A 19,791-nucleotide genomic window follows, 5' to 3' on the forward strand; every position below is an offset into this window, starting at 1 on the left:
TGTTTTAATTTCACTTTTTAAAAAAATATTATTTATTTATTTATTTATTTTTTTGGTGGACATAATTTATTTTATTTTTATGTGGTGCCTCGCGCATGCCAGGCCAGCGCGCTACCACTTGAGCCACAACCCCAGCACCGAATTTCACTTCTTAAAATCTATCTTTTCCCTTATTGTTTCTGGGTTTACATCTTGCTTATAAGACATTATACATCAATATTGTACAAATAAACACTAAGACAGTTAGTGAAGATTACAAGGAAAGAAAAATGTAATTTGATGGACCATGACTCATTTATGAAATCCAGACTTTGACATAAGGTTAGATAGAAGAGGAATTTCTTCCTTTGTCATAGGTGGGAGGAAGGAAAGGATGGGTGTGGTAATGGGTAGGATTGCAATTTTGTATAGAAAGGTGAAGGAATTCCAACCCAATGCCTTCTGCTTTCTCTTTATAAAGAAATAGGAGACATTTTCTGAAAGTGTATGTTAGTGTGAAGTGAGGTGAAAAGATTCTACAGACAAGGTAGTGAGCTAACCAGGGAAACAGAATTGTTGACGATAGGAGGGCCCTTTTAAGAGAGGGGTATGAGACTTTTCTAGCAATCTTGGGGGAGGTGATAGGAGGGGAGATATCTTAGTGTAAGTTTTTTCTATTTTTAGCTATCCTTCCATCATTTATTTATGATTATATTATATGTAGTTGAGAGTACATTTGATTCTTTGGAACTTATTCAGAATTCCTTAATGGCTTAATATATGCACTAAAGTTGAAATTGTACCATGTGTTCTTGAACATATTCTTGATTTCTTGAGTGTAGAGTTTATATAGATGTAAAATTCCTTGATCTTACAATGTGTTGTTCAGATCTTTAGGAGGGGTATGCCAAAGTGAGTGTACTAGGTTTGAGTATAAACAGGTATCCGTAACCACATGAAGTTGCAGTCTTCAGTGTGAATGAGTGGGTCTTGTGATTAGGCTTACAGAGGTGTTCTCTGCCCCGCCCCCAACAGATAAGGAAATGGTTGGAGAGTTAATATGTCCTACATAGGGTCACATAGCTAATAAATGAGAGAACCAGAATTTGTACTCAAATCTTTTGGATTCAACTCCAACATTCTTCTGTTCTATCTTTTATGCTTGGTGGAGTTAGGTGATAGGTTATTACTGTTTTCCAACATCATCCTTAAACTTATCATCTGCATGTTCTAGATGGCAATATGATTGGATCCTCATCTCAAAATCATTAGAGAATGTGTCATCATCCCACTTTATAACACCTTAAGATAGAAATAACTTCAGAAAAATTTTATAATTGGTCACTAGAGAAACATTTCAGATTTGAGTCTAGTGTGCATTTTGAGAGTTGGAGGTGTATCAGAATCCTGGAAGGAAACAATTCACAACAGGTATTTCAAATAAAGACTGAATCAACAGACTGCCAAGATCAGGCTCATGGTGGAACAAAGGATGGCAGGGATGAAGGAGCAGCCTGGTGAGAACTGTAGAGGTAGCCGGAGGGAGGGGCCACCTGATGATCCTGGAGGGATGCAGCTGTGCTGAGACTTACCTCTGAAGCAGGGAAGGGGCAGAAGAGAAAGACCGGCTCCCTCTTTTTCTATCTCCCATCTCCTTCAGGTATGTCTGAACCAGCCAGGAACCAGCCATCAGTGTCAGCCTCCTGGGGTACAGAACAGAGAAGACATCTGGGGGAGAGGAGCAGCTGGAGAATAATCAGAGCTGAGGAGCAATGCAAAGGTGGAGTTCATAGTCAGTGGTATAGTTACTTGATTTCTGAGACACAGGATTAAATTATAAGAATTAAAAGATTATAAAAACAATAAAAAAGGAGATTTAATGAAACTAAAAACTGAGGGTAGGTTGTGAGAAAATGTAAAGTAGGAGCATGCAAACGATGTAGGTTCCTGTGTGAACCTGCCTCTCCTTGAAATCACTACCACTAATAAAGAATTTAAACTCATGTACAACCAGAAGAATGAGAAATTATACTCCATTTATGTATGATATGTCAAAATGCATTCTACTGTCATGTATAACTGATTAGAACAAGTGAAAAAAAAGAATTTAAGAGCTTCTTTAGCATTCATTTTACAGCCTTCTAAATAGTGTTGCTGTTCTCTATTTGATCCTCTGAGTTTTCCCTTAACATACAGGTTTTAAAATCCCTTAAAATACTTTCAATAATTGTTGGAAGACTGAAATTTTATTAGGAGAAAATTAGCTTGCCTCCCCAAATGAAAAGTCTTAAGAGTACAATAGTCTCCACTTATCCATGGTTTCATTTATCTGGGGTCAACCAAAGTCTGAAAATATTGAAAGGGAAATTATAGAAATAAACAATTTATAAGTTTTAAATAGCTTTCTTTAGGACATATTGCTATAATTTTTCTATATTTATTAGTTAGTATTGTTTTCTAATTTATTAGTTAACATGTTCACTGAGAGTAAGCCAGGGATACTACTACACATAATGTCATTTAGATAGACTGTGTTTAACATTTATTGGTAGAAAAGTATCCACTTTTTTTAAAAGTAAGTATTCAGAAGGCTATCCATTTTGTTCATCAATTTATTTAGGTTAGAGTCTGCTTTGTGTGCTTGTGTGTATGCATGTGTACATGCTACTGGGGTTTGAACCCAGGGCCTCACTAGGCAAGTGCTCTACCATAGAGCTAGCCCTTTTAAACATTTCTACATGTCTTGTAAACATTCTGTTCTACAGCTCCAGTCCTTTTAAAGGTTTTTTGTTTTTTTAATTTTGACGTAGAGTCTTTTTAAGTTGCCAAGGCTGGCTTAAATTTGTGATTTTCTTGTCTTGGGTACCTAAGTAGTTAGGTACAGGCAAAATATGCATCTTAAACAATATTCATGTCATATTAAGTTACCATGATCTGAGGATCTTCCTTGGTGCTAGATGGAAGAGTCTGTCATTTTCTAAATATTCCTATAAAATAAATATAACATAAATTCTGCATGTAAGATAGAATATTATCAAAGTACCCTTTCTTTTTTTAATATTTATTTTTTAGTTGGACACAATACCTTTATTTTATTTATTTATTTTTGTGTGGTGCTGAGGATCGAACCCAGGGCCTCAGGCGTGCTAGGCGAGCGCTCTACTGCTGAGCCAAAACCCCAGCCTGCAAAGTACCCTTTCTAAAATATATTGATTTATTGAGTGGGAAAAAGAGAAGATAGGATCATGGGTTCTACTCTTTTTTTTTTTAACCAGCACTGATTTTTTCACTTTGCCATCTTTACTCCCCCTCCACTTTTTTTTTTGCCTAAACTTCCTTTATTCAAAGTATATTAATTATATCATGTGAACAGTACTAGAGTAAAACCATTCCTTCAACGGTTCCTGCAAAATGTATTTCAAAGAATTATGAATTGCCATGACGTTCCCAGTTACCTAATACAGAATGTTGCTTTCAAAAGATTTCCAGTACAAAGAATATGCTCAGAGATTATTAGGTTTTATGCAAGTTGTCCAATTTGAAGTTGTTCTAAAATTGTTTAAAAGCATAAACGCTTTTTCTGGCAAGTTGAAAATAGAATAACCAGTGCACAATAATGCTCATATAAAAAAGAAAGAAAGAAAAATTAAGAGGTTTTGGCAGGAGTGGAAATCTGTTTTCAGTTGAGATGTAAGAATAGATGGGAGAGTTAACATGCAGAGAAACACAGGGAAACCATCCAGGTGGCAGAACCAACACCAAGATCTTTTCGCCTGGCCTAAATAAGGATGAAGTCTAGAAGGAGCCTTATGGATTTAGGGAGAGGTTTCTGAAGCAAATTGGCCTGAAACCATAGATTATAAAACAAAACCAAAAACATTATGGACTGGTTTCTAACATCTAGCTTTTGAGATTTTTTTTTTGGCCAGATTATTGACTGCTCTGGTGCTAATTAGAACTACATTCCCCAGCCCTTTTTTACTTTTATTTTGAGACAGGATCTTGCAAAGTTGCTGAGGGTCTTGCTAAATTTCTGAGGCTGGCCTTGAATTTTGTGATCCTCTTGTTAAAGCCTCCTGAGTTATTGGGATTACAGGTGTGGGCTACCATGCTGGGCTAGGATCCTTTTTTAAAAGGTAAGGGGCGGGGGCTGTGGCTCAGCGGTAGAGCGCTCACCTAGCAAGTGCAAGGTGCTGGGTTTGATCCCTAGAACCACATAAAATTAAATAAAATAAAGGTATTGTGTCTAACTACAACAACAAAAAAAGGCTGAATAATATTCCATTGTATGTGTATGTCGCAAAAAATCTGTTTATCCATTTATCTGGATGGACACGTGGGTTGTTTCTGTTTTTTGGATCTTGTAAATAATGTTGCAGAAGAATAGGGATGCAGATATCTTTATGAGGGGGTGACTTCATTTTCTTTGGCATGTTTCCATAATGGTTGTAGGTGTTATAATAGTTTGAATTTTAATTTAACCTTCATACTGTTATCAATGTACATTCCCACCCACAGTGTGCAAGAGTTCCCTTTTCTCCACACTCTAACCAACATTTACCTTTTGTCTTTTCGATACAAGTCATCCTAAGAGGTATGAGATACTTCATCATGGCTTTAATTTGCATTTCCCCAATTATTAAACATGTTGGGCACATTTTCATATGCCTGCTGGCCATTTTTATGTTATACCTATATTTTTGAAGTTTCCTTTTGCTCTCAGCATGCTTCTGTTTTCTTCTGAAATTTTCCCTCAGTACATTTGCTTTGGTCTCTTTCTTTTTATCTTGAAAGTTTTTTTCAATGCCATCTTCTTTTATTTTTATTTTTTTGAATTGAGGATGGAAGTGAGGCCTCACACATGCTAGGCAAGTGCTCTACCACTGAGTTACATCTTCAGTCCTTAAAGTAAAAAAAAAAAAAAAATCTGTTGATTTGTGGCTGTTGATTTTTTTTTAATTAAAAAAATTTGTCAATTCATTTTAGTTTTTTCAGGTACTAGCAAGCTGATTAGGAGAAAGTTTGACTATTCTTTACTGTTAGGTGATCTGGTGGGGATCCAGGTCCACACCTAAGTGCCTTTGGTTCTTTTTCTGGAGATTATTCACTTTCTTCAGAAAAAAATTTCTCCCCTTCCCTTACTTGCTGAGAATGTGCCTTACTGCTATTGTTTGGGAAGCTAATCTGGGAGACAAGGGGACGATTACATGGTGGGTAAGTGGTAGAGGGGATGTAAGTTCAAGTCATGTGTCTTGGGAGCCCTTACTTTGGGCTGCTTTGCCTGTTGCCTTCTGCACTGAATCCTCAGTGGGGCTTCACAATCTTCCCCTCCCCCAAATTTTTAAATTGTGGTAAAATACACGTAAGGCTTAGTATCTTAACTATTTTTACGTATACAGTTCAGTGGCATTAAATACATTCATAATGTTCTACACCTATCACCACTACCCATCTTTTTACCTTCCACAAATGAAATTCTATATCTATTCAACAAGATTCCCTATTTTCCTCTCCTTGCAGTTCCTGTCCACCACTTTTCCCACTTTTTTTTTCTTTTGGTACTGGGGATTGAGCCCAGGGACATTCAACTACCGAGCCACATCCCCAGCCCTTTTTAATATTTTATTTAGAGACAGGGTCTCACTGAGTTGCTTAGGGCCTCACTAGATTGCCAAGGCTGTCTCAGCCTCCTGAGCCACTAGGATTACAGGCCTGTGCCACTGTGCCTGGCTTTTTTTTTTTTTTTTTTTTTTTTAGGTACCAGGAATTGAACCCAGGGTCCCTTAACCAATGGCCTGTGCCACCACGCTCTGCCTATTTTTTATTTTGAGACAGGGTCTCACTAAATTGTCCAAGCTATCCTTCAACTTGCAGTCCTCCTGCCTCAACTTCCTGAGTTACAGCAACCTCCTGGAATTATGCCTCACTGTACAGCCCCTTTTTCCACTTTCTGTCTCTAATTTTTGGCTGTTCCAAGTACTTTATATAAGTAGAATCATACAATATTTGTTTGTGACTGACTTATTTCATCTAATGCAATGTCCTCAAGGTTTATCCACAATGTATCCTGTAAAAGAATTTCCTTCCAGGCCAGTACAGTATTGTAGGTCTGTATTCCCAGAAGATTGAAGGTTGAGACAGGAGAATAGAAAGTTCAAAGCCAGCCTCTGCAACTCAGAGAGACACTAAGCAATTTAGTGAGACTCTGTCTCACAATAAAATACAAAAAAAAGAGGCAGGGGATATGGCTCAATGGTAGGTGCTTCTGGGTTCAATGCCTGTTACCAAAAAAGAAAAAAAGAATTTCCTTCCTTTTTTAAAAAAAATATATTTATTTTTTTTTATGTGGTGCTGAGGATTGAACCCAGTGCCTCAACTCATGGGAGGCAAGCATTCAACCACTGAGCTACATACAACCCCAGCCCAGAATTTCCTTCCTTTTTTTTTTTTTTTTAATTGGTTGTTCACAACATTACAAAGCTCTTGACAAATCATATTTCATACATTAGAATCAAGTGGGTTATGAACTCCCATTTTAATTTCCTTCCTTTTTAAGGCTGTATAATATATGGCCTCCCAGACTTTTGCATCATTTTTTCCCCTATTTGTTGTGTATATTAGCCTTTCTATGTCCTGTATATGACACAATTAGGAATACTATGTGTATTACTATACTAAGTTATATTCATGATGAAGATTTATAATTTGTTTTTAATTTGCAGCTTTTTTCAAGGAGCAAACCTCCAAAGGGCCTGTATGTTTATGGAGATGTTGGTAAGTGTTAAAATAAGTTTTGGGTGGGCCAGTTGGAAAGTTTTATAGGTTTTGTTCAGGGATAACTTTAATTTCCATCCCTTAATCCACTACCAGCAAGGAACAGGATGAGGGGGTGAAGCAAGGGAGGGAGAAGGGGGAAGAGGGCAGGTGACTCAGCTTTCACCCTTTCTTCTCTCTAAATGTGGCTATAATTTAAGTCAGTATTAGATACTATGTTAGGATGCAAAAATGATATAATGCATAAAGTGAGTTACTCTCAGGGAAGGAAATCATCTGTGGATAGTTTATTAGATAAATTAAGATCTATTACCCAGTGCTGCTTGACTCAGTTTAATTCTTTAAAAAAAAAAACTGTTATTTTCTATTTAATTTCCACTCATTTCTATTTATTATCTAAGCCCTTAGATTAATAACTTAGTTATTATTATCTTTTGTTTTGAGGTGGGAGTCTCATTATATTGCCCAGGCTGGCCTTGAACTCCTGGGCTCAAACTATCTTCCTGCCTCCACCTCCCAAGTGCTGAGACTATTAGTGTGTGCCAAGGCACCAGGCAATTATCTTTAATTTAGTTGGTAGATACTCTTAATGCATGAGTAATAACATTTCCTTGGTCTCCTAGTACTGTCCCTTGGGCACAGACTCACATTTTGGTGGAAACAGTCTTTTTTTTTTTTAAAATATTATTTATTTTTTTTAAGTTTTTCAGCAGACACAACATCTTTTGTTTGTATGTGGTGCTGAGGATCGAACCCGGGCCACAGGCATGCCAGGCGAGCGCGCTACCGCTTGAGCCACATCCCCAGCCCTGGTGGAAAGATTCTGAGTGGTCACTTTCTAGATTTTCCTACTTAGTTCATGTCTTGTTCCTGAGGACTTCCTTGAACCTCATTGTTGCTGAAATTCTTTATTCACTGGTTTTCATCTCTTTCAAATGAATCTTTTCTTGTAGCCCTAAACCTCTCCTTGGTTTCCCACATCCACTGATGTCAGGAAGGTGGCTCCCACTTCTCTTAGTTCTGTTGCCTTCTAACTTGTCAGTTATTTCTTTTATTTCACATTTACCACTCAAATTTACATGGGAGGAGCTTAGTTTTGGACCTAGATTAATAAACACTCTCCAGGCTCACCTTAGAGCCATAATATATTTGTTATGAGGGAATGCTGTCAGGGGTTATTTTCTTAGTAAAAAATTTAGAACAAGAAAAAAAATAGTTACAGTGAATGAATAAATAGTTACAGTGTGTTAAAAATAAAACTTCTTTTTTGTCTTATTTGGATTACCTTTACACACCTGTTTTGCATTTGTAAAATTCAAGTTCTTAAATGTTACAGACTTAAAAAATATTAAAGGAGCTCAAATTCTATTCTGCTTTATTCTGTTATGTAAGAAAGCTCTGTTCTTTTTTCTTAGTTCATTGGCTAGTTGGAATTTTTGAGATTTATGTGTACTTAATTTTTGTGTGTGTGTGTGCTGGGGGTTGAACCCAGCACCTCATATATACTAGGCAAGCCCTCTATCCCAAAGCTATATGCCAGGCTCTCACATGTACTTATACTTTTTATTTATAACCAAATGATTAGTCAGTTTTATATACCTATATATTTGGGTACCTCTATCAGATCTCATTCTGTTGTTAACTCTCATTTTAGCTTCCTGAGAATATTTTACTTCCTCTACCTTCATCTTCATGTTTCAGTCATTGTGAAAATCAACATCCTTGTTTCTCCCATTACCTTAATCACTTAATTGTAAGTGGAGATGGTTATTAAAATAACAACTGCTTTCACTTCTGTAAAAGGACTTATTTTAAAAAATCTCATAAAAATTGTTGGATTTTATTTTGGAAAATAAAGCCATATTCTAATGAATTGAAGAGTAATACAGCACAAGTAATTCATATGAATTCTTGAAAAAGTTAGAAAAGATGTAATATCATAGGGTGTTCACAATGTAGGCTGGATGAATGGCAATGTTTGGGTAGAGGTTTAGAATATAGAGAGAAGAGAAAGTAGTTCTGAAGTAGGAAGTGAGATGAACATTTTGGTGGCTAAAATCAGTTTAGAATATATACAATATAGGTAATAAAAAAGTCAAGTTTTCATTTTAAGGGCTTTCTGGTTGAGAGAGAATAGTCTCAGAATGCCATCACAAGCTCTTATTTTTAAAATTTTGCCTTTTTTGGACTTGGGAAACAGGTACTAAAAGAGAGAGAGAGAGAGAGAGAGAGAGAGAGAGAGAGAGAGAGAGAGAGAGAGTTTTTTTTTTTATATTTATTTTTTAGTTCTCGGCGGACACAACATCTTTGTTTGTATGTGGTGCTGAGGCTCGAACCAGGCAGCACGCATGCCAGGCCAGCGCGCTACAGCTTGAGCCACATCCCCAGCCCGACCCCTCATTCTTGTACTGGGTTTGTGCTCTGTCCTGCCCACTTCACTCTATTCTCTTCTCTTAGATGGGTCCAGATGATTGAGTCAGATGGACCCTAAATTCGGGGAACTTCTGCAGAGTTGATGTATAAATTGGAAGGATTAACATGGTTCAGTCTTGAAAAGAAATATTTTCATTAATAGAATGTTCACCCCATCTCATACTGAAGCTGAAAGTTTCTATTGTAGCACTGAGCCGCTTCATTGTTGTTCGATAGCTTTTTTTTTTTCAGGGCTTCAGGGCTTGACCGGCAAACTACAGCAGTGATCACAGGTTAACAGTTTCTCTGGTATATTAGAATAGAATCAAAGTACACTTTGGTTTTTAGTCTATTTTTTTCTCTCTTTTGGTTTGGACTTCCCTGTTTGACATTGATACTGGGCTCTCAATTTCACCAGTTGAAAGATTTTTAAGGTTAGGAGTAGGGAAGCCTAGTCCTTCCGTGCCTGGAGGTGGTGATGGAAGGCACCACTTCCTGCTACTTCTGCAGGGGGAATGGTTGTAAAAAGGGACCGCTAGGGGGTGCTCTCGAGTAGTCATTTTTGGCTTCCGGATTAAGGACTTGGATGTTTCAATTTAGTTTCAGGTTTTACAAGTTAATCCCCTAGAAAGAATCTTCTGTAGAGAAAAGCCTAAGGCTTTATTTAGGATTCTGTATAGACCAAACCAAAATGGTTAAATAGGTGAAATTTAGTGTTGGTTTCCTATCCATTCTTCATGGTCTCTTGACCATGTTCTTCCCATCTCTTGACAAATGTTATTGAACATTTGCTTTGTGCCAGGCCGTGTGTTGCTTCTGGAGTTGTAATGGCGAATAAAAGAAGATCTAGACTTTGCTCACTTAAAGAGCTTAGAAACTGCAGGGGGCAGAGACACAGGTGAGGCAGAAGGATCACAAGTTTTGAAGGCCAGCCTCAGCAATTTGGAGAGACTGCAATTTAGTGAGATCCTATCAAACAAACAAATAAATAAACAATAAATAAATAAAACAAAAGAAGCCTACAAACTAGTGCAATGACCTTGAAACATATTTGAACTTGACCCACAGTAAGAAATATATTTTATACATTCTGACCTACTATATGATGAATGTATATATATATATATATATATATATATATATATATATATATATATATATACTTGTTTCTGAAAAGATTATTTCACAGAAGAAATATGATGCATTTGGATATTTTCTTTTCTATTTCACGACAAAGCAATTTTGGTGTAGTGGCAGTTTGAAAAGCCAGGGACTAGTGACTTTAGTATCTATCACTTTATGCTGGTGTATGCATATCTCACTACTGCAGGTGTGGACACTTCTCATGGCTCTTCTGTAGGTCACAGCTTTCTCCTCTCCTACACTAATGTAATTGAACTCAATTATCCCAGCCTTCTAGCAAAAAGTCTGACCCACTTCTAAACTATTTTAATCTAAACTAGTCTAAACTGCTTGCCAAATGGGTACCATTGAATTAATAGGTTAATGGGTACCATTGGATTAATAGGTTACCTCTGCAGATCATGTGCATTTTAAGGAGAGTCTTCTAACTGGGTTTCACTGAAAACTTTGATGTATCCATTGAACAATCACCCCGAGTCCACCTTTAATTTTCCCCTACCATCTAGATCCTGGAAATCGACATTTTACTTTTGTCTTTGAGTGACTACTCTAGGTTCCTTGTATAAGAGCAGTCATGGTATTTGCTATTTGTCATTTTGTGCCTGGTTTATTTTGCTTAACAAACGTTCTTGAAGATTCATCCATGAATCGTCCTTTTAAGGAATTTTCCTTTTAAGGCTGAATGACACTCTATTTTATGAATATACTACATTTTGCTCATTCATTTGTCCATTATTAGGATATTTTGGATTGTTTCATCTTTTGGCTATTGTGACTTATGCTATGAACATTAATGCATAAGTATTTGTTTGAATCCCATATGCATATTGGGTTTAATATTATGAGTAACTGCCATTCTGTTTTTCACAGCAGCAACACCATTGTCATTCCCTCAAGCAAGGCCCAGGATTCCCCCCCCCTTTTTTTTTTGTACTGGAAATTGAACCCAGGGGTGCTCAGCCACTGAGCCACATATCTAGCCCATTTTAATTTTTTTAATTTTGAAGCAGGGTTTTGCTAAGTTTCTTAGGGCCTTGCTAAGTTGTGAGGCTGGCTTTCTGGCTTTGAATTTGAGATCTTCCTGCCTCAGCCCCCAGAGTTGCTAGGATAACAGGCATGCACTACCATACCTGGCTAGGATTCCAATTTTTATATTTTATATAAATATTTTATATTTTCTCATCAACTTGTTATTTTTTGATAATAGCTATTCCAATGTATGTTAAATGGTATCTTGTTGATGTTTTGATTTGCTTTACATTAATGATTAGTAATGTAGGGTATCTTTTCAATGTCTATTCTTTTATATTTATCCTTTGTCAGGTGGGGAAGTCTGCTTCTCCTAGTTTGCAGAGTTTTATCCCAAATGTGTGCTAAGTTTGTTAAATATTTTTCAAATGTTGTGATGGTAACATCAGAAAGGGTTTTCTCCTTTATTCTCTAAATATGATGAATGACACTGATTTTTAAGGTTAAGTCATTTTTTTTAAGAGAGAGAGAGAGAGAGAGAGAGAGAATTTTTTAATATTTATTTTTTATTTTTCGGCGGACACAACATCTTTGTTTGTATGTGGTGCTGAGGATCGAACCTAGGCCACACGCATGCCAGGTGAGCGCGCTACCGCTTGAGCCACATCCCCAGCCCTTAAGGTTAAGCCATCTTACATTTCTGATATAAATCTCATTTGATAATGGTATACTATCTTTTTTGTATATTGTTGGTCTCATGAAATGAACGGGGAAGTGTTTTTTCCTCTATTTTTGGAAGGTTTGTGTAAGATCGGCATTATTTAATTCTAACATATTTGATAGTTTTCACTAGTGAAGCCATTTGAGTCTGGAGTATTTTTTTGTGATAAAATTATTAATCATGGGCTGGGGATGTGGCTCAAGCAGTAGTGTGCTCGTCTGGTATGCGTGCAGCCCGGGTTCGATCCTCAGCACCACATACAAAAAAAAAAAAAAAAAAAAAAAAAGATGTTGTGTCTGCCGATAACTAAAAAATAAATATTAAAATTCTCTCTCTCTCTCCTCCTCTCTCACTCTCTCTTTAAAAAAAATTATTAATCATAAATTAATTGCTTTAATAAATGTGAAGTTAATTAGATTTTCTATCTTTTATTCCAGTTTTGCCATTTTATGTCTTTAAAGAAATTTACTCCTTTATCTAAGTTGAATTTATTGACATAAAATTATTTATAATACTTTCTTATTATGCTTAACATCTTTAGGAACTATAGTGATACTGTCTTTCATTCTTGATACTGTTAAATTTGTGTTTCAGGTCTTTTTTTCTTGGGTAGTTCAGCGAGGGTTTTGCCAATTATTTTTGATGTTTTCAAAGGATCAGGTTTTGGTTTCATTGATTTCTCTATTGTTTTGTTTTTAGTATATTGATTTCTGTTTTTTTAAAAAATATTTTTTAGTTGTACATGGATGCAGTATCTTTATTTTGTTTATTTACTTTTATGTGGTGCTGAGGCTCAAACCTAGTGCGTCATACGTGGGAGGCAAGTGCTTTCCTGCTGACACACCCCAGCCACCAATTTCTGTTTTTTATTATTCCTTTTTTGTTTTTCTTCTCTCTACTTGTATTTGGGATTAAACCCAGGGCCTTATGCAAGCCCAGCAAGCTAGGCAAGCCTGAGTTATATCCTTAACTCCATTTTGAAACAGGAGATTGCTTAGTTGCCAGGCTGGCCTCAAAATTGTGATCCTCCTGCCTCAGCCTCCCTAATAACTGTGATACTACTTTGGGATTTATTTGCTGTCTTTTCTAACTTCCTAAGGTAGAAACTTAAATGATTGATTTTAAAATCTTATTTGCTAATATGAGCATTTATTGTATTTTATTTTGGTACCCAGGGTATTCCACCATTAGCTATAACCCTAGACATTTTTATTTTTATTTTTATTTTTTTTTCAGAGAGGGTTTTGCTAAGTTGCCCAGGCTGCCCTTGAACTTTTGATCCTAGCTGGGATTACAGGTGTGTGCTACTGTGCCCAGATTTCTTTTCATTTTATAGCTTTTAACTTATCTGTATGAGGGTCTTATAGAGATTATATAATTTTTTTTTTTTTGCCCATCAATGTTAGCCTTTTTATTGAATTATTCGGCCCACTTGAACTTATCAGCATGGTAGAATTTAAGGCTATCTTCTTCCATTTGTATGTTTTTTCTACCTTTTTTGTTCTTTGTTTAAATTTTTTTAAAAAATTTTCTGCTTTACTTACATGATTTGCTTGTTTTTTATATCTTTATTATTCATATTTTTATTGTTTGATTCTTTTGTTGGTTTCTGTAAAGTTTAAAATACGCACTTTAATTATATTGTATCCTTTCTCCAAGTTATGCTATCTAGAGCTTTATAACAGTATTCTCTTATTTCTCTCACCAATTAAATAATATTCATGCTATTATCATAGACTATACTTCTATGTAGATTACTAAATCCATAATACATTGTTAATGTTATTTAAATAGCTAATTACTGTCTAAAGAAATGTAAAAATGATAAAACAAATAATCACCCATGTATTTATCATTTCTTGCATTCTTCATTTCTTTGTGGTGCTTACTTTCCGTCTGGTATCATTTTTTCTTCAGCCTAAAGAATACTTTGTCTCATTTTTATTATATACTTGATATTGTAAATATTAACTTGATGAGGATGTGGATTTAGTTTTCTTCTTTAATGTGTGTTAGATTTTAGAGGGTTACTTATATGCCAGTTTGATTTGTTCAAATTCATTCCCTTTCTTCATTCTCTTTCTGTCTTTCTTTCCCTTAGTGTTGGTTATATTCTTTTTTGGGGGGCAGTACTGGGGATTGAACTCAGGGGCACTCAGCCACTGAGCCACATCCCCAGCCCTATTTTGTATTTTATTTAGAGACAGGGTCTCACTGAGTTGCTTAGCGCCTCACTTTTGCTGAGGCTGGCTTTGAATTCATGATCCTCCTGCCTCAGCTTTCCCAGCTCTTGAGATTATAGGTATGATTTTGATGTTGTAGGAAAGATGTTTTCTGGTGTTTTATAGATTGTTTTCTTTCTTTTTTTCTTTTTAAGTTTTAGTTGTCAATGGACTTTTTTTTTTTTTTTTTTTTTTTTTTTTAATATGTGGTGCTGAGAAACCCAGGGCATCGCATGTACTAGGCAAGTGCTCTACCACTGAGCCAAACCCCAGATTGCTTTCTTGAAAGGAAGAAGAACAACTCTCATTCTCAGAATCCATACTGATCCCCTAAAGAATGCTGAGTTAAAAGAGTCACATGCCCACAATTGTGCCAGCCATACAGTGCAAAGGGTGATGGGTATTTCAGTGGATCCACCTTGTGATTGACACTCTCACCAAAGGGGCAGTCTCAGAAAGAATCGATTTAGAACAGACAGGGAGAGGGGGAAAAAAGGGACAAGAAAAGAACATAATGTCCATTGTAGTTTCTAAGATAAGATAATATATATGTGTGTGTGTGTGTGTGTATATATATATACACACACACACACATATATATGCATATATATTATATATATTAAATATATGAATGTAATAAGGCATATATAAATAAAGATATCTGCATCTTTATATATATTAAAATCTCAGGTTCTAGAGAGTGGTAGGTTTTGTTAATTTTGTTCACTATCATAAAGCACTTAAAACAATATCTTACACATTTTAGGCATTCAGTAAAAGTATATTGATTAAATGAATAAAAGGACACTAATTTTACTTATGGTGACCTTTGAAATTCAAGAGGTCAAAATTCATGTAGCCTAGTCAATCAATCTTTCCCTTTATGACTTTGTCCCCTTTTTGGGGAGTGGGTGGTGGTTCTGAGGTTTGAACCCAGGGCCTTTTGTTTGCTAAGTATGTGTTCTATCACTGAGCTACATTCCCAGCTCCCTCTAATTTCTTCTTTTGCTTTTATCTCCAGAAAATTTACATAATGACCTTATTGTATATAAAGCCCATTTTTTTAAAAAAGCACAAATGTTAAGTTCAAATATATATATTATTCACACTTTTGGCTAGATAATTCATAAATATTTTTCTGGATCTAGAAGTATACTATGCTGAATGCAGCAGAACTTGAAAGTTATTACTCCTTGGTAAATGTAATGATTAAAAATCTGCTGCCACTCTTTCCATTAAGAGATGCTGTATTGAATATTTTCGCAAAAAATTACTTTTCAATCTAAGTGGCCTCTTCACTAAAAATTCATTTGGGAATTGTATTTTCATATACAAAAATATTCTGGCACTCAGATGGCATGTGCTGAGAATCATCTTGTGGAACAGAGGAAACACCCAAAGGATGAGAGTCAGATCTTCTTCCTTCCTGAGCTGTTTTTGATTTTTTGGAAATTGCAGCTCCTAATAGGAGAGCCTCGGTACTGTGGGGTACAGGAAGCAGGGAGGATGAGACATAGAGCTAGCACATTTTGGCCTGGCCTTCTGAGGGGTGCTAGAATATGAATTTGGACACTGCCACTGTCCCTAGAGCACTGGGTTTTCTGTGAGAGAATAAGGCTTTTTGTGCATGCTTGTGTTCACAAGTGCTCAGACTGATGACTATTCTATTTCTAATACAATTGTAGTGATGAAAAGTTTCAGTGTTGAAAATGAGATAATTTAATTATAAGGATTGACTATCAGAATTTCTTAAGTAGGCCTCATTTTGAAATTCCCAGTTTTTTTAAAAGGAAAGTATTGTAATTGACTGTTCTTTAGCTCTAATCTACCTCTGTTATTTATTTTCAATATTTGTGTTGGGTACTGATCTTTCTTTTTCACCTTTCTCCTCTTAATTTTTCTTTTTTTTTGTTTCTGAATTTTCCCCCAGTGTCTGGAAAAGTTCCTTATACATAGTAATAATACAATAATTAATTAATTATCTTATTTGTACTAATGTCTTTTGAAAGAGAAGACTGAAGATTAATCTTGCCAGGTTATGAACATAGTTCTCTAGGGAAAATTGCCCCTGAAGTGTTGACTAAATGTTATATTTCCTAAAAACAAGATTATAATTGAAAAAAGTATTATCTACATTTTTTTCCCTTGGCTAGTTTAACATATAAAGTGAACAGCCCCCTCTATAAAAGGAACACAGTCTTCAGATTTCCAGTAGGAGTGTGGCTTCATTATCTCAAACCTAATGAACAATCATTACAGCAATCAGCACATACTGTTTTAATAATATGCTTTAAAAAGATTTTTTTTTATTTTGAAGGTACAGGAAAAACAATGGTGATGGACATGTTTTATGCTTATGTGGAAATGAAGAGGAAAAAACGGGTCCATTTTCATGGTTTCATGTTAGATGTGCACAAAAGTAAGTCAAGCCAAGTGATTTTTCAGTGGGCATACTCTAAAAATAGTTTTCTTACGTGAATAACACTCTTAAAAAATTAGATATTTGCCTGAAGCAAGGTTTTATTTAGTTTCATTTTTTGTGTGTGTGCTATATTGAAACAGTACTGAATCTGGAGTTGGCTTTTTAAAAAATTTTTAAATTTTTTTTCTAATTAGTTATACATGATAGTAGACTATATTTTTATATATATATATATATATATATATATATATATATATATATATATATATGGAGTATAACTTCTCATTCTTCTGGTTGTAAATTAAGTAGAATTACATTGGACATGTAATCATATAGGCATGTAGGATAGTAATGTACGATTCATTCTACTATCTTTCCTACTCCCATTCCCTCTCTCCCTTCCCTTCATTCCTCTTTGACTAATCCAAAGTACTTCTATTCTACTCTAACTGCCCCTCCTCATTGGAATTAGCATCAGCATATCAGAGAAAACATTTAGCCTTTGGTTTTTTGGAATTGGCTTATTTCACTTAGCATGATATTTATTCTTCAGCTCCATCCATTTACTGGCAAATGGCATATTTCATTCTTTTTTTATTGGTTGTTCACAACATTACACAGCTCTTGACATATCATATTTCATACAGTAGATTCAAGTGGGTTATGAACTCCAAATTTTTACACCAAATGCAGATTGCAGAATCACGTCGGTTACACATCCACAATTTTACATGATACCCTATTAGTAACTGTTGTATTCTGCTACCTTTCCTATCCTCTACTATCCCCCATCCCCTCCCCTCCCATCTTCTCTCTCTATCCCATCTACTGTAATTTATTACTCTCATTGTTTATTTTCCCATTCGCCTCACAACCTCTTATATGTAATTTTGTATAGCAATGAGGGTCTCCCTTCATTTCCATGCAATTTCCCTTTTCTCTCCCTTTCCCTCCCATCTCATGTCTCTGTTTAATGTTAATCTTTTCTTCCTGCTATTCCTCCCTGCTCTGTTCTTAATTGCTCTCATTATATCAAAGAAGACATTTGGTATTTGTTTTTTAGGGATTGGCTAGCTTCACTAAGCATAATCTGCTCTAGTGCCATCCATTTCCCTGCAAATTCCATGATTTTGTCATTTTATAGTGCTGCGTAATACTCCATGGTGTATAAATGCCACATTTTTTTTTATCCATTCATCTATTGAAGGGCATCTAAGTTGGTTCCACAGTCTAGCTATTGTGAATTGTGCTGCTATGAACATTGATGTTGCAGTATACTTGTAGTACGCTCTTTTAAGTCTTCAGGGAATAGTCTGAGAAGGGCAATAGCTGGGTCAAATGATGGTTCCATTTCCAGCTTTCCCAGGAATCTCAATACTGCTTTCCAAATTGGCCACACCAATTTGCAGTCCCATCAACAATGTACAAGTGTACCCTTTTCCCCACATCCTCGCCAGCACTTGTTGTTGTTTGACTTCATAGTGGCTGCCAATCTTACTGGAGTGAGATGGTATCTTAGGGTGGTTTTGATTTGCATTTCTCTGACTGCTAGAGATGGTGAGCATTTTTTCATGTACTTGTTGATTGATTGTATGTCCTCCTCTGAGAAGTGTCTGTTCAGGTCCTTGGCCCATTTGTTGATTGGGTTATTTGTTATCTTATTGTCTAATTTTTTGAGTTCTTTGTATACTCTGGATATTAGGGCTCTATCTGAAGTGTGAGGGGTAAAAATTTGTTCCCAGGATGTAGTCTCCCTATTTACCTCTCTTATTGTTTCTCTTGCTGAGAAAAAACTTTTTAGTTTAAGTAGGTCCCATTTGTTGATTCTTGTTACTAACTCTTGTGCTATGGGTGTCCTATTAAGGAATTTGGAGCCCGACCCCACAATATGTAGATCGGAGCCAACTTTTTCTTCTATAAGATACAGAGTCTCTGATTTGATATCAGGCTCCTTGATCCATTTTGAGTTAACTTTTGTGCATGGAGAGAGGAGGAGATTCAATATCATTTTGTTGCATATGGATTTCCAGTTTTCCCAACACCATTTGTGGAAGATTCTATCCTTCCTCCATTGCATACTTTTAGCCCCTTTATCAAATATAAGATAGTTGTAACTTTGAGGATTAGTCTCCGTTTCCTCTATTCTGTACCATTGGTCCACCCGCCTGTTTTGGTACCAGTACCATGCTGTTTTTGTTACTATTGCTCTGTAATATAGTTTGAAATCTGGTATCGCTATACCGCCTGATTCACACTTCCTGCTTAGAATTGCTTTTGCTATTCTGGGTCTTTTATTTTTCCATATGAATTTCATGACTGTTTTATCTATTTCTACAAGAAATACCGTTGGGATTTTGATTGGTATTGCATTAAACCTATAGAGAACTTTTGGTAATATCGCCATTTTGATGATGTTAGTTCTGCCTATCCATGAACAGGGTATATTTTTCCATCTTCTAAGATCTTCTTCTACTTCTCTCTTTAGGGTTCTGTAGTTTTCATTGTATAAATCTTTCACGTCTTTTGTTAGGTTGATTCCCAAGTATTTTATTTTTTTTGAGGATATTGTGAATAGAGTGTTTTTCCTCATTTCCGTTTCAGAAGTTTTGTCGCTGATATACAAAAATGCCTTTGATTTATGCGTGTTGATTTTATATCCTGCCACTTTGCTGAATTCATTTATTAGTTCTGGTAGTTTCTTTGTAGATCCTTTTGGGTCTTCTAGGTATAGAATCATGTCATCCGCAAATAGTGATAATTTAAGTTCTTCTTTTCCTATTTTTATGCCTTTAATTTCTTTCGTCTAATTGCTCTGGCTAGTATTTCAAGGACTAAATTAAATAGAAGTGGTGAGAGAGGGCATCCCTGTCTTGTTCCAGATTTTAGAGGGAATGCCTTCAACTTTTGTCCATTCAGAATGATGCTAGCCTGAGGCTTAGCATAGATAGCTTTTACAATGTCAAGGTAAGTTCCTGTTATCCCTAGTTTTTCTAATGTTTTGAACATAAAGGGATGCTGTACTTTGTCAAATGCTTTCTCTGCGTCTATCGAGATGATCATATGGTTCTTATCTTTAAGTCTATTGATGTGGTGAATAACATTTATTGATTTCCGTATATTGAACCATCCTTGCATCCCAGGGATGAATC

The 19,791-nt window shown here is 35.7% G+C and overlaps 1 protein-coding gene across 5 annotated transcripts in view; it reads left to right on the forward strand.

The window, feature by feature from the left end:
- Nucleotides 1-19,791, forward strand: part of AFG1L (AFG1 like ATPase) — a 225,130-nt gene that overhangs the window by 61,398 nt on the left and 143,941 nt on the right. For 3 of the 5 annotated variants that reach the window (XM_081296470.1, XM_081296471.1, XM_081296473.1), the window contains exons 3-4: nt 6,702-6,753; nt 16,538-16,639. The exons of 1 other annotated variant lie outside the window; for it this stretch is intronic. In XM_081296470.1, coding sequence (XP_081152596.1) covers nt 6,702-6,753; nt 16,538-16,639 — 154 coding nt within the window. The remainder of the gene's footprint in view (nt 1-6,701; nt 6,754-16,537; nt 16,640-19,791) is intronic. One more of the 5 variants, XM_081296472.1, reaches the window with a different exon arrangement.

This window comes from Spermophilus citellus, assembly GCF_964194105.1.
Source record: "Spermophilus citellus genome assembly, chromosome: 5".
NCBI lineage: Eukaryota > Metazoa > Chordata > Mammalia > Rodentia > Sciuridae > Spermophilus > Spermophilus citellus.